General features: G+C 44.2%; 1 protein-coding gene and 1 long non-coding RNA gene across 2 annotated transcripts; one reads left to right on the plus strand and one right to left on the minus strand.

Moving 5' to 3' along the window:
* Positions 1 to 292: 292 nt before the first annotated feature.
* LOC113625383 (uncharacterized) lies at positions 293 to 18,444 on the minus strand. The gene is made up of 4 exons (XR_003434648.1): positions 17,572 to 18,444; positions 14,887 to 14,968; positions 6,293 to 6,424; positions 293 to 623 (listed from the first exon to the last, which is right to left on the minus strand). It is a non-coding gene; the product is annotated as an uncharacterized LOC113625383 (long non-coding RNA).
* METTL21C (methyltransferase 21C, AARS1 lysine) lies at positions 16,313 to 26,332 on the plus strand. The gene is made up of 4 exons (XM_027115883.1): positions 16,313 to 16,421; positions 19,478 to 19,629; positions 22,485 to 22,602; positions 23,721 to 26,332. Exons 1-4 carry the CDS (start codon positions 16,313 to 16,315, stop codon positions 24,113 to 24,115), a joined length of 774 nt encoding a protein of 257 aa, XP_026971684.1. The 3' UTR covers positions 24,116 to 26,332.
* Positions 26,333 to 26,713: the final 381 nt, after the last annotated feature.

Here is a 26,713-nt window from a genome sequence, read left to right on the forward strand (position 1 = left end):
CGACAAGTTCAAGGCCTCGGGGTGCGTCTGAGTAGAGGCTGCCTCTCTTTGCCCGAGACTCCAACGGGCATAATCGTTAGTCACAGCGACTTATAGTCAGGATGACAGGTCCCCAAGGGTGGTAGTACTTCTCTACATGACCAGAATCATCCCTCTGGCACTTATGGGACAAGAAGTACAAGCACATAACACATCAATCCGTGCCATACGTCCATAGGTAAAAGCAGCTACGCCAGCCATATTCATTAACTTCACACCTTATTAGAGAAATATACATTTAATATACTTGCTGAAAGGGACACTTGCTGGTATCTATTTTTGCTTGGGTCCAGTCAAGAGAAAGAAACCACACCGTAATTTAAGAGGGAAAGTTGAATGTAAAGAACTAATAACTGTAACAGGAGATTGGAATAATGAGGCACTGGCTATTAAAAAGAGAACGAAAGAATGTAGAAAGAGCAAAAACAGGGAGCAGCCACTGTACTTAGGGCTGAGACGGAACCCCCTTTTCTCCACTTACCCCACCAGTCGGGCTGAAATCCACACCTTGTTGAGAGGGCAGGCTGCGGCTTGCTGAGAAGTTGTCATGGTGTTGTGCTGGCCATATTCCTTGGAAATCTGCTCTAGAGGATACCAGGAAAAGGTGTTCATGGGGAAGGACGGAGCTACAAAACCGCCCAAGGGTGCCGGGGGAAAGGGCGGCACGCTGCTGCCACTGATGCTGCTGGCTGCCAGGTACTGCATGCAGAGCAGTGGACGAGCAGTGAGCTCTGGGGAAGCGGGGTCCTGGGCAAGCCACCGGCTCCAAAGGAGGCTAACCTGGGATGTCTGCTGGGCTGAGGGACACACCTGAACCCTGTCCTCCTGCGCCCTCTACTGACAAAATCTAGCATTGTTCCATCTGGCAAAGGAAAAATCTTTAAAGGAACCACACCTATTTTCGCAGAGCAGGCAAAAAAGGGTGAATATGGAGCAGAAAGCCAGGAAGCCCGTGATTGGCACCATATACCTGTTGAAAGGGACCTTTGCTTGTATCGATATTTTGAAAAAAAAAAACAGAATAAAATGTTAAGTTAAAATTGTAAGTGGCAGGACTTTTGGTGTTTATTATATCCATTTTGTAACTTTCTAGATATTTTAAATCTAATCTTGGTGAGAAAAAGTGCTTGATATATTACTTAAGCTTGAGAACCCTTGAGCTGGTAGATAAATCCCTCTACATCTAAAGAAACTGATCTACATGAAATTTTTTAACTTGTATGATCTTAATTCTGTTGAAGAAATAACTTGTTCCCATCATTTATTCATACTTTAATTTATTCATTAAACATTTAAGAGCAACTCTTCTATGCTGATAACCATACCAGCTCCCAACCCTCCAGTTCTTCACATCCAGGAGGCGAGAGACAAAATCTTGGCTAGTTAAACTGGACAGAAGAGAATGTAAGCGACATTTACACTCAGAAGTAGTTTTGGAAGTCCACCTGGTACAGTGATGCCTGTGTTGTGCTGAAGGAAATAATAAGAATTATCCAAGAGAGAATATTTCAGAGAGAAAAGCAATTGTTTGAAAAAAAGTAAAAAGTCTAGCTCAATTTTCACCTATAAATTAATTAAACCAGGAGAATGGAAAAATGTATACTCTAAATAAGAAACATCTAAACATTTAAAAATGAGATATAGTCTAAATAAAGTGAGTAATAAGTTTGATGGAGTTGAAGCATTTATAAATGATCTGTGATCCTACAGCTCTCATTGCGCCAGAAGAGTTAAGAGAGACAGAGAGGCTACATTTGGGTCACAGTCAATTTTCTGACCATCTGCAATGCTAAAGATTTTAAATGGTTGGGATAACTCAGCATGCATTTCAGACTAGAACCAACACATTCTGGGACAGGTAACACATATACCTTTCATGAAATGTGCATTTTATCACATTCATCTTCTAAGTGAAATAACATTTGCATGTTCTCTCCTGCCCATCCTGGGCTTCTCAAAGAGATACTGCAAGATAAGATCGCTGTTTTCCATGTATGTGCAACTGAGTATTTCCGATCTTATTGTCTATGTGTTGAGGCATCCTGCAATCTTTTCCTTCGGGAGAAGCCACTGTGCTGTTATTCCAATACCTAGAGTGATTCATATGTCTGGAATGAAAAGACGATCCCAAACCGGTTCCACTGATAATGCCACTGTCATTGCTGTGCTGGGCAGAGGACCAAGGCTCTAACTAAATCAGCTGATATTTTGACACATGTGTAAAACACTTAAGCTGCCCTGCCATTCGGGGTTTCAGCTTGCACTGACTTCTCGACTGAATTCTGATTCTACTCAGGGTTTTCTGTAAGGGATTAGAAAAAGATCGACTTGTTAAATTTGTTTCTTGCAGAACACTAAAATGGAACCCATCCTGTATCGCGATTAAAATCTCTTAACTGAAATGTTAAATCTTGAGGCTTTTTATTGTCATTTACTTTTTTAATTAATAACTTTATTTTTTAGAGAAGTTTTCAGTTCACAGTAAAACTGAGCAGTAAGTACGGAGAGTTCCCATATACCACCGCCACTCCCTCACATGCACAACCTCCATCAACATTTCTACCAGGGTGGTACCTTTCTTACAATATATGGACCTGCACCAATATATCATCATCACCTAAAGTCCATAGTTTACATTAAGTTTAATTCTTAGTGTTGTACGTCCTATCTCTTTTTTTTAAAATTTATTTTATTTTTGGCTGCTTTGGGTCTTCATTGCTGCGTGCGTACTTTCTCTAGTTGCGGTGAGCGGGGGCTACTCTTCATTGCGGTGCGCGGGTTTCTCATGGCCGTGGCTTCTCTTGTTGTGGAGCATGAGTTCTAGGCACGTGGGCTCAGTAGTTGTGGCTCGCGAGCTCTAGAGCGCAGGCTCAGTAGTTGTGGCGCACGGGCTCAGTTGCTCAGTTGCCCGGGATCTTCCCGGGCCAGGGCTCGAACCCGTGTCCCCTGTATTGGCAGGCAGATTCTTAACCACTGCAACACCAGGGAGGCCCACATGCTATCACTTTTGACAAATGTATGATGATGTGGACCCAGCATGATGGTATCATACACAGTAGTTTTACTGCCCTAAAAATCCTATGTGCTTAATTCCCATTTTTATCCCTAACTCTCCCTTAACCCCTGACAACTACTGATCTTTTTACTATAGTTTTGCCTTTTCCAGAATGTTGTATAGTTGGAATCATACAGTGCATAGACTTTTCAGATTGGTTTCTTCCACTTAGTAATATGTATTTAAGATTCCTCTATGTCTTTTTTTAGCTCATGTCTTTTTTTAGCGCTGAATAATATTTCATTATCCAGATGGATCACAATTTGTTTATCCATTCATCTACTGAAGGCCATCTTGTTTGCTTCCAAGTTTTGCAATTATGAGTTTATGGGTAAAGCTGCTATCAACATCCACGTGGAGGTTTTTGTGTGGGCGTACTTTTTTATCCGCTTTGGGTAAACCAAGGAGCAAGGTTGTTGGATCGTATGGTAAGAGTATGTTTAGTTTTGTAAGAAACCACCAAACTGTCTTCCAAAGTGGCTGGACCATTTTGCATTCCCACCAGAGGTGAATGAGGGTTCCCGTTGCCCCATATCTTCACCAGAATTTGGCCTTGTCAGTGTTCTGGAATTTGGTCATTCTAACAGGTGGATGGCGGTATCTCACTGTTGTTCTAATTGGCATTTCCCTGATGATATATGATATGGAGCATCTCTTCACAAGGTTATTAGCCATCTGTGTATCTTCTTTGGTGAGGTGTCTGTTAAGGGCTGTGGCCTATTTTTAAATCAGTTGTTCATTTTCTTACTGTTGAATTTTAAGAGTTCTTTGTATATTTTGGATAACAGTCCTTTGTCAGATATATCTTTTACAAATATTTTTTCTCAACCTGTGGCCTGTCTTGTTCTCTTGACATATATTTGTCCTTTGCAGAGCAGAAGTTTTTAATTTGAATGAAGTCCACCTTATCAATTATTTCTTTCATGGATGAAGTTTATTTTTATTTGACTCATTATTTTACTTTTAACCCTGATAAACATTACTGTCCTCTAATCTTGCTGCTGCCCTCATAGAGACGATTAATTGAAACTTTCCTCCTACACGTTGATGCTGTTTCTGTGGATCCCACAAAATTGCTGTGAGCATCAAATGAGACAATGTTTATGAACAGGTTTTGGAAACTGAAAAGCAAGTGTACCCATGTCAGGTAGCATTACTAGTCTCTTGATAGCAAACACACTTTTATTTTTTCTTTGGCCAATGGATTGTATTCATGATACCAGTTAAAAAGAGATCAAGTTCATATTACAGTTGACAATACCATTTGGAATCTAAGAAATAAGAGGCAGCAAATGTCATCTTTAATTCCAGAGGTTGTCAACTTTCACTCTCCTACAGAGAGAGTGGGTCTGTTTCAGTGCTTTCTTCTGTCTCTGGAAGCACCAAGAATTATTTTGTGATTTTGCAAGATTTTCCCAGTTTACATTCATCTCCTGCTTCAGGATTTTCTTTCCATTTATTTTGGTATAACTAAATAAAAGTGCAGTACACTTTAACCGAATAAGTGAAGACAAGAAAGAGAAACCAGAGAGAGAGAGAGGGAGAATAGGTGACGCTCCAAAAGTTTCTGAGTTTTCTTGCTGAAATTCTAGTCAACAACTATAGAAAGACAAAGTGTCATTATTGGCAAATGTCCTAAAGAAGTGGTTTATGACAGCTCACGTTACCTCTATCCCACTGTAATGAGAGTATATATTTGGAGCTGTCTTTCCACTAACTAGAGGGAAAGGTCTTGAAAAAAGACAATTTCTTAGAGCATCTTCAATAGATTTATTCCTTGGTTCCTTATAATTTTCGTTATGTTGCAAATGGCATATTTTAAAAATTATCCTTTCTAAAATGTTGTGGTTGTGTATCATATAGTTTTTGTACATGATCTTGTACAAACTTGAACTCTTTCATTAGTTCTAACAGTTTGTTGATGGGATCTATCGACTATTCCATATAGGAAATCCTATGGTATGAAATGTATTTCTTCCTTTCTAATCATTATACCTCTGACTTATTTCCTTGTTTTTTTTTTTGTTGTTTTTTTTTGTGGTACGTGGGCCTCTCACTGTTGTGGCCTCCCCCGTTGCGGAGCACAGGCTCTGGATGCACAGGCTCAGCGGCCATGGCTCACGGGCCCAGCCGCTCTGCAGCATGTGGGATCCTCCCGGACCGGGGCACGAACCTGTGTCCCCTGCATTGGCAGGTGGACTCTCAACCACTGCGCCACCAGGGAAGCCCTATTTCCTTGTTTTTATTGTACTGTCCAGACCTGCAGCACAGCACTGACTATGAAGAGTGAGGGCAGACACCTTTTTTTTTCCTGTCTTTGTCATTTTTCTCCATTTAATATAATTCATGCTGAGGGCTCTCAGAGGATACCATTTATCATGTTAATAAAGTTTTCTTTTATGTTTGTTTAAAAAAATCATGAATGATGTTGACTTATAACAAATCTTTTTCTGTGTGTGTGTATCTTTTAAGGACATCATATGGTTTTTCTCCTCTAATCTGTTAAAGGGAAGACTTACACAAATAGATGTTTTTTCCAGCAATGAAGGTAGAATTCTTTTCTGGTTAGTTCAGTAATGGGCAGTCACTGGAGAAGATTCAACCAGTATATGAGTGTGTATGAGACACGCCTTGTGTGGCTCTTCAGATCATGCTTTCCTGCTCTCTGCTGCCTGACCCTGGGCTTCTTTAGGCCAGGGGGTCGCTTTACATCATCAAGAGAAAGTTCAGACAGCTTTGCTTGATAGGAACCTATTGTTATTTTTTTAAACATCTTTATTGGAGTGTAATTGCTTTACAATGGTGTGTTAGTTTCTGCTTTATAACAAAGTGAATCAGTTATACATATACCTATGTCCCCATATCTCTTTCCTCTTGCGTCTCCCTCCCTCCCACCCTCCCTATCCCACCCCTCCAGGCGGTCACAAAGCACCGAGCTGATCTCCCTGTGCTATGCGGCTACTTCCCACTAGCTATCTATTCTACGTTTGGTAGTGTATGTATGTCTATGCCACTCTCTCACTTTGTCACAGCTTAGGAACCTATTATTAAGCGAGAAAACAACTCTCTACAAGTGGGAAGACTTGGAGAGGAAAAGTGGTCAAAGCTGAGCTCTCACCAGCTACAGCTCTGCTAGTAACGAGCAAAGAAGAAAGGAAGCCTGTTGCTTTCTGTTGTGATGGGTCCCCAGAAACTTACATCTCTTCTAGGGCAGCACACTGCAGAGGCCTGCTTGTTCCAGGCTGACCGGCCAGGATGCTGGAAGGTTACCCGGACACGGGGAGATCTTGTGTTCAACTTGAGTTTTCTTGCTGAAGTTCCAGCCAACAACTGTAGGAAGAAAGGTCATCATTGGCAAAAGTCCTAACGAGGTGGTTTATGACAGTTCATGTTACCTCTAACCCACTGAAATGGGAGTTTTGTTGAAGGTCAGAGTCAGCATAGTGGGGAAATCAGGACAGTTTAAACTTTGGTTATGTGACTATGAGTATTTGGTGGAGGGCAGTTTTCAAACTGGGGCTTCCATTTTGTTTTTTCTTTAATAATATCTTCATTTCCAATATTTTTACTGACTGTCTCTCTCCATCTATATATGAGAGTGTGTGCGTGTGCGCGCACGCACGTGTGATACGTGTCTTTTCTCTCTTCGTCAGGTATGTCCCCTTAAGTGCGTTAATTTTTCCTCTGTCTGCGTCTTGAAGTTCAAGTCCACAGATGCCTGGAGTTCATGTACTTAAGCATAATTATCCTACCAGTTAATAAAAAGGAAGGAGTAATATGAACACATTGGGAAAAAAGATTAAACTTCTTACTGTTTAATATGAAATACTGACACTGAAGAAGATAAAAATAAAACATAGAATTCACTACAAAAACAAGGGCATAGGGCTTCCCTGGTGGCGCAGTGGTTGAGAGTCCGCCTGCCAATGCAGGGGACACAGGTTCGAGCCCTGGTCTGGAAAGATCCCACATGCCGCGGAGCAACTGGGCCCGTTGAGCCACAACTGCTGAGCCTGCGTGTCCGGAGCCTGTGCTTCTCAACAAGAGAGGCTGAGACAGTGAGAGGCCCGCGCACTGCAATGAAGAGTGGCCCCCGCTCGCCACAACTAGAGGAAGCCCGCGCACAGAAACAAAGACCCAACGTGGCAAAAAAAAAAAAAAAAAAACCAAGGGCATAGATCACAATCTGGTCAACAAGTGTTGTCAATTCAAAGAATATTTACAGCCAGTCTCTTCATAATTGCCCTGTAATCTTACAAGTCATGTATGAAAGAAGCAAATTTGATAACCTAAAAATTCACATGACATTACCAATAATGGGTTACAAAGCTAAAAGAAACTTTATCAAAATATCATTAATTATAATATATTTAAATTAATCATGCCAGAAGAAAAAAACTTTATTAATGTTTTATCTTCTCTAAGAAATATGGTATTATATTGTTACCATATAAAGTAATCAAACAGTAGGCAAGCAAAAATTTAGGAAATATTCTTAAAGTGTGGTAGGAAGTTTATATATTGATAGAGTATTTAATATTATATAATAATGATTATATTATATAGTTATAATTATATCATGTATTATATAGTTATAATTATAAATTATATACGGTAAATCATGATTAATATATTTTTATGTACTCTATTTTTCTCTTTAAAAAAATTTTTTTATTGAATGATTCTTTAAATTCTATAGTGCTTTACAATTTTCAAAAGTTTCACACACATGATTTTATATAATCCCATAATAAGCCTTTTTTTCCTCCTATCCCTGTATTTCCCTCTCCCTGCTGGTAACCACTAGTTTGTTCTCTATATCTATGACTCTGCTTCCTTTTCTTGTTTCATTCACTAGTTTGTTGTATTTTTTAGATTCCATATATATAATTATTATATTATATAGTTATAATTATATAATGCATTATATAGTTATAATAATTATATTCATTATATATAGTAAATCATGATTGACATATTATTTTAAAAATACTCTTTTACATCTTTTAAAATTTGTTAATTTGGGTGATTTCTCATTTTAAATAAATATTACTTTTGTACCAAATTTTGTATTTGTAATTTAAATTTTTTTCCTTAAAGAGGACACTCCCCCCAGGTTGTATATACATCAGGCCCTGCCCCAAACCTGGATTTACCCAGATCGCATATCCTGTCTGCCCAAGGACGTATCTTCTGTCCTCCAAAAGCATCAAAACCCCAAAGCCTTTGGATGCTAGGACTGCACCCAAGTCTAATACACCCCACGCTGCGGTGGCATAAATTAGTTCACTTATTATTGTGGCTTTGATTTCCCCCTTCATTTATGGCATCTAGGGGTTTCCCTTTCTTTCAAGCTTGGATATGCATTTCTAAAGCGTCTTTGGAAATACTTTATTGGGTGTTTTATGTGTTGGGAATGGAAAGGAACGCCTGCACCATGTTCATCAGTCCGTGGCCAGAAGTGAACACTTGCTTTCTTTTGTAAGTTATTGAGGCACACATGACAGAGGATCCAAATTCCTCTTGAAAGAACTAATGATAATGCTGAACAGGCCTTGTAATTTTCAAAGCTCTTTCATATACTTTGTTTCATTTGACCCCTATAAGGATCTATGCAGTAAGTATGTAAGAGGTGTTATCATCCCTAACAGAGGAAGGAAAGGGAGCCCGGGGATGTGACTTCTCTGGGATCCCACAGCTGGAAATCGGGAGGGCTAGGCTCCCATGGAACTGCCCGTCCCTCTCTGCTCCTCCGCGACCCTCTCACTCCTTTCACCTGGCTTGGTACTGAAATCGTTCAGCATATCTCCCCAAACCCAGGACAGCACAGCCCTAGATGAGAACCCGTGCTTCTCAAATTGAGTCTGCCCTAGAATGAGGGGAAAGAATGAAAGGAATTCTCCACTGTGGCCCATCCCAGAAGAGTCCCATCAGGTAAACATTCTTTCCTAGTAGAAATCTGTTGGGAAAAAATTATCTTTCTGAACACAGGTCAACTGATGTTGCTAAAACTGGAGCATGATTAGTTACCACTAAAAAAAGTCCCTCTAAAAAGTGCCATTTCCAAGCAGCTGATGGCAATATGGAAAGAACAGATGGTATTGGAGGCATCCACGTCTGGCAGGGAGCTGTAAGGCTTGCTGTAGTCATTTCTGCTTCCTGGGTAATAAAACTGGAACTGAGGGCCCATCCTCATTCTCAAAGTTGAATTATTGTGAAGGGATTTTTTTTTTCCATACTGATAGATTCATTTGGTTCCATCTATCCTAGGATGAAGGTGAGCATCAGAAAGCTATTGTTTATTAAATGTTAACTTAAGAGGAATGTTACTAGCGAACTGACCCTTATTTCGTAGACATTTCGGTCAGAATTTCTTATCTAAACCTATTGCCCAAGCATTATGTCCCTCCATGTGATTAATATCACAGGCTCACAGCTCAGCTCCAAAGCATTCTTGGCTCTTTTGATGACATGAACCCTGGCAATTACCAATTGTGATTTACACACGGTTGCAGTCGAAGATTCTTCTAAAACAACAATGAAATTTGTTTGAGGGGAAATCTGTTTTAAGAACTGGCTTGAGAAAAAATTAAAAATAGAAACAAACAACCAAGTAAATCCCTTCTTCGAAATGCATGTAAGTCCATCATGGTTTCCTGTCAGAGGCACTTTATAAGGCGGATAAATTATGGGGAGCAAATGCGGACCCAAATGCTTAGGACCAGGCATGTGCTATTTTTTAAGATGAAAGGGCTATAACTTCACTTGCTGTTTCCAAATGTACTGGATGATTTCACTCACACTGTTTCTTCCATGCTGACTGGTAATGTTTGTCATTATATAGAGGGCATTTAAAATGAAATAGAAGCAAATTCTTCTATGTCCACAAGCTTGACAAAATGTAAGTGTTGCCTGAATGTGTTTTGAACTCCTACTTTAAAATGTCTCGTGGTGGTCTCTCTTTAACAAGACAAGTAATCCATCATCTTCATGTCTCAGTCAAACTAAGATAAGAAGAGTCCCATTTTAAGGTCCTGCTGTGCAGGCTTCCCATGTCTGAGCCTCCACAGTGCTAGCTGGTCTAAATCTTTACCTCTCCCATAGCAGCATCAATGAACCCTTTCCTCTGGCACCCTCAGGGGCTCCCCGAGAAATCTGGCAAATGAGGGGGCATTGCAGCAGCCCTGAATCATTTGACAGAACGGATCATGAACTTTGAGCCACTGTGTTACCAAATAGTTGAGGGACCAGAAATTCTGGAATTGCACTGCACTGTGACTAAATATTTTCTGCATAACACACTGAAAATCACACACTTTGGGAATGTTAGTGGTTACCAGGGTTTTTCAGGAACTTCTAGTTTTCCGCTGAGACCCTCACCTCCCTGGAAATGAATTACCACCGTAGTCTCCCTTATAAGTAAGGACGGTGGACATATATCTGTCTGATCAGCAACCCTTCCACTGTAGAATTTTTGGGGAAGGTCACGTGAGAAGCAGTGAGCCTCTCGTTCATATTCTGGGACAGGACTAGCGGCCTGTGGTGAATGGTAATGAAACAATTAAGTTACTGTCTCTGGTCTCCTGTGAATGCCTGCCCATTGAGGGACAAGCATGGAACTAGTGAAGAAATGCCACTGTCTAGAGGTTTCAACTTGAAGAATGGCTCCATTCTCTCCGGATGCAATAGCCAATGAGACTAAGATTATGTTCCATTATAGAGAGGATGGGTCCCCATTTTGAAATTGTATTTATGAAAATAAGAAAGTGTGTACGCATAGGGTGGCAGGGAGAGGAAGAGGGCCACACACAACTCTTGCTTGTTATGGGCTCAGCATCCCTCCCGGAGTTGCCTGCACTACTCCTTGTGATGTGGTCAGATGCTTCTCTCGCCCCGACCAGCCCTGACTATGAGGCAGGGCTTATGACCAAGTTAAGACCAATCAGAGTCACGTCCCCCAGATCTTGAATCTACAGTTACACAAGGCGGAAGGTGACGGCAGTGAGGCCCCCAGAGCACTGTTCAAAGAGAAGGCCATGAACACCTGCTGCTGCTGGGATATGTGGGACCAGAGCCATCCTGGGCCCGTTATTTCTGAAGCCCCAATGCTCAGCCTTTCCATTTGATTCAGAGAAATGACCCAGAGCCCTTCCAAAGAACCCTGCTTGTCCGACCCACGACTTGAATGGCATACAATTTAATACAAGACATATTACTGTTGACCTTCTAGGACACCAGACGCTGTGCCAGATTCTTTCAGATGTATAAAACTTCGCTTCTTACCACGGGAAGAGGAATGATACCATCTCACATCCCTCGGACACATCAGGGTGCTCCATCTGCTGTCTCTGCATCTGTGCCGATGTGTTGGTATAAAGACAGCCCAGAAACCCTCTGGACCTGGAGTAGAATAGTTCTGAGGTCTGTATTTTGCTTCATTTCCAAGTCTTCCCCCACGGGATTAAGTCGTTTATCACCCCCTGCGGTAGGTCTTGCTTCATAAACACCCATTGCTGGTGGCCTCCCTTGCCCTGGATTATTCTCCCCCTTCTTCACTTCCCCAAATAAAATATTTTCTCTCAAATCCTTGTCTCTGGGTCTGGTTCTGGGAGAAACCAGACAAAGCCAGGGGCTGCAGTGTTGGATCTCTGTGAGGATGTGGCTCAGAGCCTGGCGTGTCTGAGCCACTCTGTGAATGCCAACCCACCCATTTTATGGACGAGGACCCTGACACGGAGGCGGCAGGAATCAGCCTGCTGGTAGATGGTATTTGCAGGATGGCAATTAGAATTTACCCTGCATCCAACTCCTACCCATTGCCTAGACTGGGGTTCTCAGCCTGGGGCCTGCTGACTTTTGGGCTGGTTCTTTGCTGGGGGCAGTGGAGGGAGGTCGCCCTGTGTAGAACGTCCGTCCGGCAACATCCCCGCCTCTCTGTACTAGATGCAAATAGCACCCTCCCCCAGCGGTGACAAGCAAAAATTGCCAGATTGTCTCCAAATAGCCAAACAGCCCTGCAGGGAGGGAGGATTCCCCCTCGTTGAGGACCACCAGTGAGAGAGCTGGAAGAAAGCCCGGTGATACCTCGGAGTCCACACTGATGGAGATATGCAGAGTGGCGGCATGTATGCAGCCTTCTCCTTGACCCTGCATAAACCTTTATCCAGTCTTGCATCCTCTGACTCTAAATCTGGCCCACTTTCCATCCTGCTAGGCTCCCCGAGACCAACTGTTCCATTGCTCGGCTCGTTACAAAATTCTTTCCTGTTGCACCCAAATCTGCCTCCTGGGAAATTACTTCATCAGCGTGCCCTGCGGAGCCCGGCAGGAGGCTAATCCCTCCTCGTGGACCGGCACTTCAACTATGGGAAAACAACCCACACGTCCCCTGCCCTATAGATGGACACCTACTGCGTGCCCGTGCTATAGACACGCCGGGAACAGTTGTCAGACGGGGAGTTCAAAGTCCTAGACTCCTTCTTCGATCTTGCAAAAGAACTTCCAAGAGCCCAGAGTCTATGTACTTTAAAGCTTGCAGTTAACTGTGAGGTACCCTGACCACAGCGCAGTGTTTAGGAACCTCGGACTAACTCATTCCAGCTCCGGGCAGTAGAGTTCTGATTCGTTTCCTAAAGCAGCTACCGAAAAGATGGTTTTTGAAGAAAGTATTGAAAAGAAACTCTTAAAATAATAGACTAGTCCATACTAGGTCGAGAGAGATACATATTTCCATCCAGTTTCATTTTCAGCCAAATAGTTTTGATAAGGTTTATACAAAAAAGCCCAGATGTTGACACCCAAAAATGTTGGTTCAGTTTCCTTCCCCAGGTAGTGGGATTAAAGGAGATTCAGAACATTTTTCTCCTTGGTTCTTTTCTTCATTTTAAGGCATGTAGAATAAACGTGTGTGTGTGTGTGTGTGTGTATATATATATATATATATATATTCGTATAAATTGCGATCAGTTTTTGAGTTATTTATTAAATTGTAATGATGACCATCTTTTTGCTGTTTCTTAAAGGGATGATGACACCTGGTGGAAATAAGTCACAGGAGAGCAGGGTCAGTCACAGGACTGGACCATCTGGGGAATAAGAAAGTATTTGAATGACAGGCTTGGAAAAGACTGCCCTCACCTCCCTTCATTTAAGGGAGTGAGAACGAGGATAGTCATGGGACCACAGCGTGTCCAGATGAAGATCCGGAGTTAAAAGAAATGGACTAAAGAACAAAAGTGACAGCAGAGAAGAGATTTCCAAAGATGAGTAAAGAAATAAATAAAAATAGGCTCATATCTACTCAAGCTAAGTCGCTCACTCAGCTCACTGGGTAAGCATAGTCCCTCATAAATGTGAAGGATTATTCAATTCTCATTTGCCTAAGCCTTTAATTTACATGCCCTATATTCTATTTTAAGGGTTTCCAGTCTTCCCAAACGAGCACATGATTTTCCTCCTTCCTTTTTAACTGCTCCTTATTCAATGAAATTAATGACAATGGCTGGCTTTTTTCTGGGAAGAGTTTTCTGATTTCCTGTTCACTGTTGCCCCAACTAACTTTACCCCTTACGCAACTTTAAGCCTTTGACACACATCCCTTCTTGTGGATAGATGTTCTCTCGTCCTCCTCTCAGCAGAGTCTTAATGTTATTTCTGGCTGCTGGAATCAGGGTCCAGGACAGAGGCCACGTCAGTCGTGCCCCTCCCTTCAGCCACAGGAGTTGGGCTGATAAGCACCCAGCTTCCAGGTTTGTACAAAACCCCACCTGTGCACCCGCCCACTCCTTTTTAAAATGAAACGTAAGTCTACATTTCAAACCACATCACAGCCACTGGATACCACAGAGGACAGCCTCTATTCTGCTGGAACGATTTCTGGATCTTTTGAGAGTGATTCCATTTCATGTTGAAAGAAGTGTGTGTGTGTGTGTGTGTGTGTGTGTGTGTGTGTGTGTGTGTGTGTGTGTGTGTGTAAGACAGAAAACTGAGAACTGAGAAAGGGATAGAGAGAAAGAGAGAGAGTAATTCTAGCAAAGTAATGTGCATGGGTACTGGTGGGTAATGCTACCCTAAATAACTTGGACTTCCACTGGCTGGCTTTTGTTCATAAAATGCTAATCCTCTCAGGTGCAGACCTATATAAAACATTGGGGATTGAAGTCTGCACAGAAATCTCAAATCTCTTCTGCTGCATAAGGTAAAAATATGTTTAAACTAACCGTTCGAAATTATTTTGAGGGTACTAACAAGGAGTCCTTTTCAGAACTTCCCAATTCTTTATTAAATACTAACATATGATATAGATCATATGATGTGTTGAGCTAATAATGAACACTAGGTAGATTACTGTAGTTATTTTCTAGGTTGCTTTTTGGGGAAAAAAATTAATGTCTCACGTCAACTATAATGATGGGGGAGGGGAGTCATTTCATTTCACAAGGAAAAATACTACCTGTTATTGGAGTGAAAACAGGCCTCCTTTTCTTGCATGCAAAATGAAGAAGTGTCTAAATTTAATGCACAGAGTCCCGTGGTGCTGGGTGGGTGTCCTGTAAAGAGTGTTGTCTTGCCTGACTACTCTCTGGCTTTGAAGATGAGAATAAGTTAATACTGTTTGCGCAAGAGGCTTTGCACAGGTTATCTCACTTAATTCCTACGACCGTCATGTGAGGTCAGAATCACCATTATCTACATTTTCAACAAAATTAGCACATGGCAGAGCCAGCATTCAAATGCAGGGCCCTTCACCGCAGCGCTGAGACTTCCTCCCTGAAGATGCTCTGGGTACTCACCAACAACCAGTCAGCTGTCTTTTAGGGGAACAGTTCACTTCTGGAGTCGGGGGCACGTTGAAGAGAAGGAGCAAGTAAGTATCTGCAAGAGAAAAAAAACTCCTTGAGTTGAAGAATTGGGGTAAATATTTGATTGTTTGATTCTAGAGCCAGTGAAAATGCTAAATTACTTTTCCCTGATTTGAAATGCTGTTGCACATTAATGTGAGAGGCACATGACCCCTCCAGGTGTGGAATAGTTAGTAATGGTGTGGCTGGTTGCTGTCCCCAGCTGGCCAAAACAATATGATGGGGCAACTCTGGTATATAAAAACAAATTAGGAAAACGATTTACATTTTGTAAAAAAAAAAGACTAGAAAACGTCACTGTGACAACTAAGCATTATGAGTCATTTCAGGGCAAACTCAGCCAGAAAACCCACCGCTGAAGCAAGGCAGCTCAAGCCGTGTCCCACCTCATGGTCAAGAACATAGATCCTGCAGCTGGACCTCCTGGGTTTGACTCCTGGCCCTGCCACTGGCCGGCTGCGTGCTCCTGGGCTGCTTTTGAATCTCTCTGTGCTTGAATTTCTCTCATCTGAGAAGAGGCATAATAATAGCATCCACTTCATAGGGTTTGTTGTGAGGATTAGATGAATCAATTCACTAGAAGCACAAGAACGGTGCTTGGCAAAAACACGCGAAGTCGCGCAGCGATGTCACGTGTTCTTGTTTGGAAGCTGATCAATGATCCCAACAGCCAGGTCCTGTTTTCTTCATCAGTAGTTTTCCTGAGCTGCACTAATCACTTTTGCTCTCCCGTTTCTCGCCCACAGCCCTAGGGGCTAGGTAGATCTCATCCTTCCCTTTTTTGCTGAGGAGGAAATGGTGTGGAGGGGATTAAGTGAGTTGCCAAGAGGAAGAGGGGGCAGCCGACCAGCCTCCCGGCTCTCAGCCCCCAGCGCTTTCTACTGTCTTGCGCTAAAGCCTCAGATGAGAAGGGAGCAGCCCCGCATTGGGGACAAATCCATGATGTCATTAACCCTGGATCCACAAGGTACCCTTAAAGATATGTACGTCTGGATCAGACCTTCTTCATGGAGATTCAGTTCCAAAAGCTCTTAGAAATACACCTTAGACTGCAGCAAGGCAGCACCTGTCTGGCTACAGTGGCTCTGCTTTTGCATTTCTCCAGGCGATGGAAAGGTGGGGTGATGATGTGTCAGGGTTTCCTTCCACTCTGCTCTGCAAAACCAGGATGGCAGCACCCAGGGCGGCTGTTCTCCCCACCCCGCCCCCGCCCCGGGAAACTAAGCTGAAATGCAGGTGTTCTTTCCAGCTCAGCAGATGCTAAGGAGATAAGCTGCACCTTGCAGAGGCTCTGGGCGATTCAGACCCGGAGGAGCGCTCAGTCCAGGCCAGCTCTCTCCTCCCTGGCGGCTCTGGGATGGATGTGTGTCTGCGCTCAGGGCAGCAGCCCCAGTCCGTGGACGAGGCACCGAGACCCCCGGATGAGGAGGGTCTACAGACAGACGGCAGCAGCGGACCCCCGGGAGGTAACCTCCTTCCTCAGCTCCACATCTTCTCCCATCTTTTCCTGGGCATGGCGTTTTGCAGTGAACCCCAGGCACAAAAATATCCATTTCCTTTTAACCCTACATCTTTTTCTTATCATGATGCTTAGTAGAAAAATGCCTTTATGCAAGCAGAAGCATGACACTAAAGGTAATCCCTATGTTTTTATTATTTACCTATCAAAGACCAAAACTTTGTTTTATCCAAATCTAAGAGGGTTAGATTTTTGTAACAAGAACTTTTAAAAGAGAAATGAAATCTAGATTCCTTCCTGCTTTTCGCCAAAATGTATTCCTAGCAGCTGCGTCCTTCAGTGGATCAGTGTAAAGTCAAGTGTACTTTCCCATTATGACAACAGAACCCTTTAGTGTTGCTTTTCTGGGCAGGGAATCAGTAGTAAATAAACAACAGACATAACAAATGATGTCATAAGAGCCAAGATGTAACGTTCAAAACGTTAACAGTCAACAGTGGAAAATTATGTTCCAACTCTGTTAAACCAGGATGGTAATTCATTTTTCCTAAACTGTTTACATAAAAATGCAACTCTGCCTATCTTGAAAATCTGATGTCTCTAAAACTGTCAGATGAGCATAGATACAAGAATTGAAAATCATGTGCAATCAACATAAATTTCTTTTATCTTTGTAGCGTGGAAAAATGGTCTTATGGAGGACATTTATATGCCCATGTTTCTTTACAATGTCGATCCAGAGAGTACAACCATCAGCTTACGATCTGTCATCTTGTGAAAGGATGAGCCACTTAAAATCAGCACATAGACTTTTCCTACAGTCTTGAGAGAAAAGTTAGCCTTTATTTGTGGTTATTTGTGGGAGGAAGGGAGGAAGGAATGGTCTGGGTGATATCGAGGGGACGGAAGCTGGCAGGAGGTGGCCTGGGTCCCTGACGGTCTGGCTGCTCCAGTGATGAGAGGCTCAGAGGTAAGGAGGACAGCCCGGTACCCACTCCTCATTCCAGATGGCCTGTACCAGCTCCTGCATTTCAGGAATTTTGCGAGCTGATTGTTAAACATGGCCATTGTTAAAATTTAAGTCATACAAACGTACAATGAAATGGATTATGTAAAAGGTAAAGGTATATGAAAAAACTTAGGTAATAAATACTCACGTCTCATCCGGAATTCTTTTCCTACATTTTACGATGACCTGTGCCCTTGAGGCTGTTGAGGGGTGTCGTATCCGTGTGGTAGAAATGCTTGTGGTGCTGAGCTGCTTCACCCCTTTCCCAGGGATGGCCACTGTGGGAGCGCTGTCACCATGGTGATGGCCAAATCCTGCACGTCAGTGCTTCCTCACCGCCCCCAGGCTGGTTGTTAAAGTTTCTGGGCACAAGATGGTCTGTTCCTCTACCTTCTTATTTTCTCTGAAACAGAACTCAGAGTCAGCCTGTCAGCCTATGGGAGAAGCTGGGTCCCCTTTGTTGAGTGATAAATTTCAGGTTCATGGTTTTAGATGTTGGTTGTTTCCCCTTATAAGAGGTGGGTGAGGACCAAAGGTCCTCTCCTCTCCCCACAGCCTCTCCTGGGGCACATGACAGGGAAGGATGACATCTCAGGACTTGGCCACTATTCATCAGCAGGTTCTTGCAAGCTCAAGGAAGTCCTGGGTTTCTGGAAGCTCGCCTTTGTGGTCAGGACAGAGAATTCTCCTTCCAGGAGACCAGAACCCACGGCTGAGAGCTGCAGGCGTCACTGTGCTAACTTACAAACTGGTCATTTGGCCCACACTGTGGTCAAAGACCACTTGGATACTTTTTTGTAAAATGCAACACAAATGAATTTCTGGAGGAACAACATGAAAAGAAGTACAAAGACATACACAATACAAGCTTTGGTTTTTCGTAATCAGATTCAACAGATATGGTCAAGTTGTTGTAAATGTTTCTAAGTGTTCACTCCACATTTCTGGACTCTTCTGGCTGTGACCCTGTTGCAAAGCGTTTGCAGAGCCGTGGCACAGAACCGTCCAGTGCGGGTGGAGATCAGTGAAACCTGAACTCTGAGGGGTGGACCCCTGATTAGGCTTCTTCAAAGGCCCCCTACCCCTCACCCTGCACTCACCCTGCACTCACCCTCACCTGCCTCCTTGAGTGCATATTTCTGGTTAGAGACCTTCAGATGTTCACTGAATGCTCCTTTCCACTAGTCCATCCCCGGTTACACATCCGCAGGCAGAGCTCAGGCAGCAAAGGCTGGTCTCATGCAAGTTCCCCCCCAGACTCCTCGCTGCCAACGCCTCTCCCCAAGGGTACCAGCAGCCCCCGTCTTCTGCGCACGACCCCTCCGTGTGCTCAGGGTCCCCATTCTGACCTTATTACTCGCTGTTCTTTTTATGCTGAAACCCCCTGCGAAACCTTTGACATTCTGGGCTTCCATGATGTCAGCCCCGATCAGGTGCTCTTTTCCTCTCATTTTATATGACATCTGAGAGCTGCTTGAGTGGTCATGAGCGTAAAGGAGTATTTAAGGAAGAGTAATTTAATAGCTGGAGCTCATCTGACAACCTCCCCCAGGACTGCGGAGCTGGCTCGTCTTTGGGTGACCTGCACCTTTTGAGAAGCAGTTGTAGAAGGACTTAAGGAACATGTTCCAGCCAACATGTGGGAATGTTACATCACTTCAAGACCCAAAAATAGTCAGGTCCACGCTTGCCTCGGTCCTCCTTATGCAGATGGCTCATTCGTGCCATTCTGTGCGGTGGCCTAGCTTCCTCCTCTCACCAAAACAGAGGGAGGGATGGATCGATACCGCACTGTCTGCTCCTAGATCGAGGGAAGGGCCCAGGGCATCCTTTGGCATTTCGTCGTATGATAAAAATGTCCCATAGAAATGTTATGTCCCTGTCACCCCATATCATTCAGTTTGGGCTAGTTTGCAGCCACTGTCTCACTGATGGCATTCCCCCCTCTGTTTCTGGAAGATTGCTCAGTCTCTTCCCGTCTGACTAACTGTACCGAGTGTAGATTTGCACTGGATCAACAAATAATGAAACCGATTTAATTTTCTGTCCCACAGATTCTAACAAGATAGAACCATCGCTTCAAAGCCTCCAGAAATTTGTTCCCATGAATTACGCCAGCTACACCCAGGAGTACTATTGGTTTGCAGGCAAGAGGATTGTCATTCAAGAATCGATCGAGAGTTACGGAGCGGTGGTGTGGCCAGGGGTGAGGGAGCTGTCACATTGGGGCGTCGGGGATTCTGGGGATGAGAACAGCAAATTTGTACAACTGTGGTGCCTTGGACGACTTGCCACGTGCTCTAACGTTCTGTGCTTCTCAAATTGAGGGTCCAAGGATGCCCCCCCAGGGGTGTTGCTGGTGTACCTAGATGCTGCAGAAACACGGCATCTTTCCTAAAAACAACGATTTTCCTCTATGCTATGTTTCTTGAGACATTATTTTCTCACATTAACATAAACTTGAGTATATTGGGAAGTAGGATGAAAAATTCATATGAATTGTTAAAAAAATCAGAAGAAAAGTCTTTAGAGTTTAGATTTTGTAGTGGCCACCTTTGGGCCTCTCCCACAGACCTTCGGGTATTCACTCGCCTTCTACAGTGCGGCCAGTCCAGTGGAAACGCTTAGGAAGTGGTGCTTCATCTCATGCTCTCCCTGCAACAGTCCCCAGAGGATGGAGCTGAAATGGGGGAAAACACAGAATTCAGAGCCAGAAAACCTGCCATGTCCTGGCTGAGTGCACTGTTTCCCCTGGCGCGGCGCAGTGCAGAACCAGGCTGGGACGATGGACCTCGGAGGCCAGCGCCTTCGTTCTTTCCACTGCAGAGGTTCTCAGCCTGTGCTTGGAGGGGCTCCAGATCAGAACTGTTAGCTTAGATGGGAATCCTCCTGGGTTCCTGTTAAATGCCCCACTGTTAGCTTAGATGGGAATCCTCCTGGGTTCTTGTTAAATGCAGACTCTGATTCAGGAGGTCAGGCTGGGGGAGGTAGACTGGGGCTGCATTTCTGACTCACTCCCGGGTGACGCAGACCTGCTGGCCCGCTGCGTGGCTGTGATCAGAGGTTCCTTGGAGCGCCCTTTGCAGTCTGGGTACCAGTGATGGGGGAGATGGAGCGGGGGGGCAGGGGAGGGACAGCCAAGCGCTCCAGGCTCTTAGAGCTGCCCCTTCACTGACCCCAGCCAAGGAAGCTCGATTTTTACCCGTTATGCTTAATGTAAGTATGATTTCCTTCAGCTGAATGTTTTTCTTTGGCTTAACAAGTTTGAAACCAGCAAGCGCCTCTCCACAGCTTCCTACTGTATTTGGCAAACAGACACCCAGAGCTGGGTGATCAGAAATCAGGAGTGGAAAAAGATGATTTGTCCACTGGACTGTTTTATTCTTAATAAGGTCTCAGCCTTTCATGCACCAAACCCTGGCCCTTCTCGGGACCTCAGTTTCCTGAAGGTGGCAGAAGGATCCGTATCGTGTGGGGAAGCACCCTTTCCTTGTGCGACTTCAAGAGCAGCTGTGAGAGATGACTTTTCGGAGTTTGCTAATAGGACTAAGAAGCGGGGGAGTGTCTGCTGAAAGATGTAGCTGTTCCCGAGAGAAGATCCGTCCCCAGATGGCATCCACCGGGCCAGCCTGTCACAGGGCAGGGCCCTTCAGGAAGGACGCCTACAGCCACCCCTTCAGGAACTCCTCAGAGCACACGTCTTGGTGGCTCTGGGTGACACTCTTCCAAATCCTGAAATCCCACACAGTGAATAATGCTCCTTTCTCCTCAAGAACCGAAGAAGGCCTTTCCTCAAAACTGCCGTCCCCAGCTCTGGAGCTCCTTGCCACGGGCTGGATGCCAGTGCCACCCCGCACCCGTGCCGTCCCGCCTGTCCCCCTCTCACTCATCCTCCAGCGCCCAGGGCCCCTTGACGCCCCTTACCTCCCTACAGTGCCATTGGGAATTGGTTTCCGTCCTCCCCCCACCCCCGTCCCTGGCCCCCGAGTCCCTTGAGAGGAGCTGGGGAGGAAAGGGAGGGACCCACGGGCTCGGAGCTGCCGCCAACCCTGGCGCAGGCCATCGTGAGCGCGGCTGTCTCATACGATCCAGGCCGCCCCCTACTCCAGCCTGGGCCCCAGACAGAAAGTGAGTCATAGCGAGCCCAGAGCACCTGCACGAAGACAAGGGCTAAAGGTGTGTGCAAACGAGAGCGTTCACGTTGCCTTTTCAGCGCAGGGTTGCAGGGTTCGCATTCCCAACTCCGGTAACGCCCTCATGCCTAGTAACTCTCCCCAGTCCCTCTAGTCCGTGACATCACCAGCCGACGCCCATTGGCTCACATGGGAAGGGACCTTGATTTTCTGTACAGAAATCGATCTAAATTTTTTTTTTCTTTTTTTTTTTTTTTTACTGTGTAAAGGATGTAACCTCCTTGCTGCTACCCCCCCAAAGTGTGGGCCAGCGGCACTGGCATTAGCTGGTGGCTTGTTAGAAATGCAGCCTTGAGCTCCATCAGCCCTACCACACATGGCCAGGGCGTCTTTCACCAGGCCCCAGGTGACCTACATGTGCGCTAGGGTTTGGGAAGCACTGCCCAGCCAGTCGAGCGTTTCTTAGATGAACTGCTTTAAGAGAAAAATTCCTACGCAGTTGTTCAGTGCAGCAGGCAAAGTCCAGAGCAACCTGAACGCTGGTGGAGTCAGCAGGGAGGGGATGGAGCTGCTTACAGCGCAAGTCTTACAGCAGGTGGAGGCCCGACACGACGTAAGCAAGGGCTTGCTGCCCTGTGGCCCCTTGTCTCCTGGTTCTGGAAGAGCTGAGCTGACCTTCCTGTTCCTGGAGGCTGGTCAAGGGTCTTCTGGTACAGGCGCTTTCACAAGTCTGTCTCTCTAGTTCCTCTGATGCATGTTACAGCGTTCATATTCCAGAGGTCAAAACACGCCGTTGCACGTATATTTTGATTCTTGTGAGCCCCCAGTAAGCTGAAACTCTTTAACATGTCTTTGAGTATTTAACTTGTGGTGGGGAACAGGGTCCTCGGTTTCCAGTGTCCAGGTGACAACTGTGAATGTTTTTCAGGCCATGGCTTTGTGCCAGTATTTGGAGGAACACGCAGAGGAACTCGGTCTCCAAGGAGCTAAGATGCTCGAAATCGGTGCTGGACCAGGCCTCGTTTCCATCGTGGCCAGTATTCTAGGTTTGTCTGTCTATTCTCGGCCTTGTTTCAAAAGATGGTTACGGTGACAACAGTGATAATAACCACTTACTACTGTGTGACGGGCTGTGGTTTAGGTGCTTGGCCGTGATCGCACTCACTGAATCTACCCAGACGTCCAGGCTAGAATGACTGCTGTTATCCGGAGATAAGATAACTGTGCCTTAGAGGCTAACTCGTCCAATCCATTGATTATTACCACGTGAGAAAGTTGAAATTCTGAAGGTGTGACTCTTGAATTCCTGTTGTAAACAGCTCTGTTATGCTGTCCCCTGCTTTTCAGTGCAACTATTAACAACTGATGTTTTGGAAAAAAACAAAAAATAAGTGAGTGAATCCAAGGTGAAGACAGATTTATACCCAAAATGCCAGTTGTGAGTCCTGGGAGCTGGGCAAGAGGCGGGTATGTCTGGCCTACTTCAGCCTACACTATTACAGATCTTCTTCTATCAAAACCAATCTGGAATTATGATTTTGTGAACCTTTATCACTAGCATTAAAATGCCTAAAAATTAACTTAATGCATTTAGTAGGGGGGAGAGTCATTCAAATTAGATCATCCCTTAGGAAAGAAAACTAGGTGCTGACACCTCACGTAAGAGAAAACCAAAATCTTCAGATAAAGACAGTTTGGGAAGGAAAAACATTATAAATGATGACAGTAACCAAACGCTAAGAATCTTGGTATGTTTAGTTAATTATTCTGAAATCTCTCAAAACTGCACCGCCGTTTAACTTAGTTTCTTAAAAGACGGGAACGTTATTCTATTTCAATGGTTCTTCACCAAAGGTGATTTTTGCCCCATGAAGGACATTTGGCAGTGTCGGGGGACATTTTTGATCAGCACAACTTGGGGTTTGGGTGGGGAGGTGCTACTTGCATCTTGTGGATGGAGACCAGGGACCCTGCTAAACATCTTACAGGGCACAGGGCAGGGTCCCCCAGCAGAATTATCCAGCCCATATGGACATAGGTGAGAAGGGCCCTGGTCCAGGGCCAAGGTGAGAAGCCCAGTTCGATTTCTCCCTGAGAGTATGTGTACCCTGTGGCTGCCCGAATGTTCCAGGTAATTCGTACAAGTTTCCTCTTTCTCTCTTAGGAGCTCAAGTCACAGCAACGGATTTGCCTGACGTCCTAGGGAACCTTCAATACAATCTTTTAAGGAACACACGAAACCATACAGCACATCTGCCTGAAGTGAAAGAGCTGGTGTGGGGAGAGGGCCTGGAACAGAACTTCCCCAAGTCCACATGTTACTATGATTACTTGCTGGCTTCTGACGTGGTCTACCACCATTACTTCCTGGACAAGCTGCTTGCCACCATGGCGTACCTCTGCCAGCCGGGAACGGTGTTGCTTTGGGCAAACAAGTTCAGATTCAGCACCGATTATGAATTTTTAGATAAATTCAAGCAGGTTTTTGACACAACACTCTTGGCTGAATTTCAAGAGTCATCAATCAAACTTTTTAAAGGAGTGCTAAAATGGGACTAAATTAAACAAGATACCTTTCGAAACATGAGTGTGTCTTTTGAACAGTGTTAGAAATTTTATAAGATTGCAAAGGTAGTGCACGGAAACAACTTGTATAACTAGAATAAACATAATATTACAGCAACTCTCCAAAGCAAGCAGTTTAGGATCATCTGCTTCATCTAAATACACACAACCAACATGAAAACATGAAAGTAGCTCTGTTGGCTTCTGAGAGTCTCAATTAAGTGTTAAATAAATTTTACACAAATAAATTAACAAACAAGTGGATTTCCCCTCGTTATTTCTGCTGGAAAGCATGGTTTTAAACCTGTCAATATACTTTTGTCACTTGCTTTTTGAAAATAAGCTTGACAGGGTCCGTGTATCTTAATCGGAAGAGTCTACTTTGTACAGATTTTAACTGTAGCAAAGGGAGAGGATAAAGAGTAATGGAAAACAAGTTCTAGGCTTTACACTGATTAAAACTGAAAAATACGGAAACAGTGCTGGAATGAGAAAATGGATGTCACCTCAGGGGCCCAGAACTAGTGCTGAGCACACACTCTGCACCAGCCCTAGTGCTTCCTTCAGAAGTTAAGTTATTTTATCCAGCTCTTTCTGTTTTCAGTGGTGTGGTGCAGACATTGGTCACCATTACCTGAAGTAGGAAAACTGTCCCGACTTTTAAAAGAATTTGAAAAAGAATAGATACATGTATAACAGAATCACTTTGCTGTCCACCTGAAACTATCACAACACTGGTAATCAACTCTACTCCAGTATATAATAAAAAGTTAAAGAAAAAAAAAGAATCCACTTTATAATATAAAAATAAAAAAATAAAGAACCATTTTGTCTCCTGTATCAATCACACAGAAACGTCATAGTTTTGCCGGGGATGGCTTCTCCTGGAACCTATGTGTCGGCATGGAGGCACAGAATAATCTAGCCTGAAAGCAGGGCTGACAAGGCAGCTTGGCGTCACTGCCCCAGATCCCGGCATCACTCACCATGGGTACCACTGATGGACCAACCTTTCTAGGAATCACAGTTCAAAGCAGACTTTGCCAGTGTGTGGCTGTATCTCTAATTTCCACAGCAAACTTAATAATCTTCATTCTAAAATTTCATTATCTGAGAAAGACTTACACCCCACTGAAAGAGAGAAGTAGTAATTACGGATAGAAAAGTCCTTGTTACAACAGAGAGCCGGATGTGGCTCATAGATTAAAAAAAAAAAAAAATTGCCTGTGAACTTTCACGATGTACTGCACGTCCTATTAAAAAGCGCTGTTATTCACCACCTCCCCCTGCAGACATGTATCTCACTCTACTGCTTCTCACTACCAGTCAGGACTGTGAGTACATCCAAAACCCACCATGAACTTAACTTCTCCTTCCACATTAAAAAATATAGCGAAAAGACCAAACCCTGAAGAATAAAGTGAGAAATTAGGGAAATGCAACAATGGTGATTTTCTGGTATTTGAAGGATACCAGAATTTACTGTACCTTGACATAACTCAGAAGGTAGTGCTTCAAAATCAATCTATTACTAGGAAGTTTCTAACCTTAAAATTACACTAAAATTGGATACTAAAAGGCATGTTCTAAAAAAAGGTGTCATTTCAGTGAAACTGGTAAAAGTTTTTGTCAGTGAAAAAGCACCTCCGAAAATTCTCTCCTCCGTTAAAGTCATGAGAAAACTGACAAAAATTCTCAGAAGCATGTAGCAATCTTAACCAAAGGCATGTAGCAATCTGAAGCATGTTCACTCAAAACGGCTGAACCTCAGCTAAGACAGCAATGTGCTTTGTGACGTTTTCAATGGCCCTGTCCCCATGCCATCTCCCGCTCCACAGCAGCCTTGAAAACCAGCAGCCTGGCAATCCCTGGAGACTGTTCCCCAGAAAACACCACGTGCAAGGCCGTCTTTGACTGGACTCAGATCTCTCGCAGGCTGAGAAGCCTTTCCCCAGGGGTTTGTCTAGAGGATTACAGGCAACTGTACAATTTTGCGGCTGCCTTAGATGATGGCTAACCGTTGGGACTAATTAAAAAGCCTAAAGGGAAAGGCTGGGAAATGTCCAGAGGGGCTCAGAAAGCTGTCATATTCCTGGGTACCAGCCACGCACATCGCGGGGCTGAATGCATCCTCGGGGAGGACCTGGGGAGGACCCAAGCGCTCACCCCTGGCTGACCCTGAGGCTCTGTGCTGCAGGTAGTACTATCAGAGATGCCAAACCCGGTGGTAAAACACGTTCTCTAACAGCCAGCCAGCAGCACGACCCTGGGGAGCCACCCTACCTCTTCTGAGCATCTCAATTCCCTGACTGGATTGAACCTGTCCATGCGTAGGTGAAAGCATGTGTTTGTCAGAGAACATGCATGCAGTTGTTCATGGGTGCACTTTAGACTCTAGATGGCTCAGAAACTGTGCAAAATGTCTGCGTGCATATGTGCACTTTTTCATAAAGGGTCTAACGTCTTCATCAGATAAAGGAGCCAATTACTCAAAAAACAGTCACGAATGACTAAGACCAGATCTCTGGTAGGCCTTTTACAGTAGTAAATTCTAAGGGAAGATTTAAAAACCATACACACACAAACATATTT

The sequence above is a fragment of the Aethalodelphis obliquidens genome, unplaced genomic scaffold, assembly GCF_003676395.1.
Source record: "Aethalodelphis obliquidens isolate GAN/ISIS:26980383/991018 unplaced genomic scaffold, ASM367639v1 scaffold15, whole genome shotgun sequence".
Taxonomy (NCBI): Eukaryota; Metazoa; Chordata; class Mammalia; order Artiodactyla; family Delphinidae; genus Aethalodelphis; species Aethalodelphis obliquidens.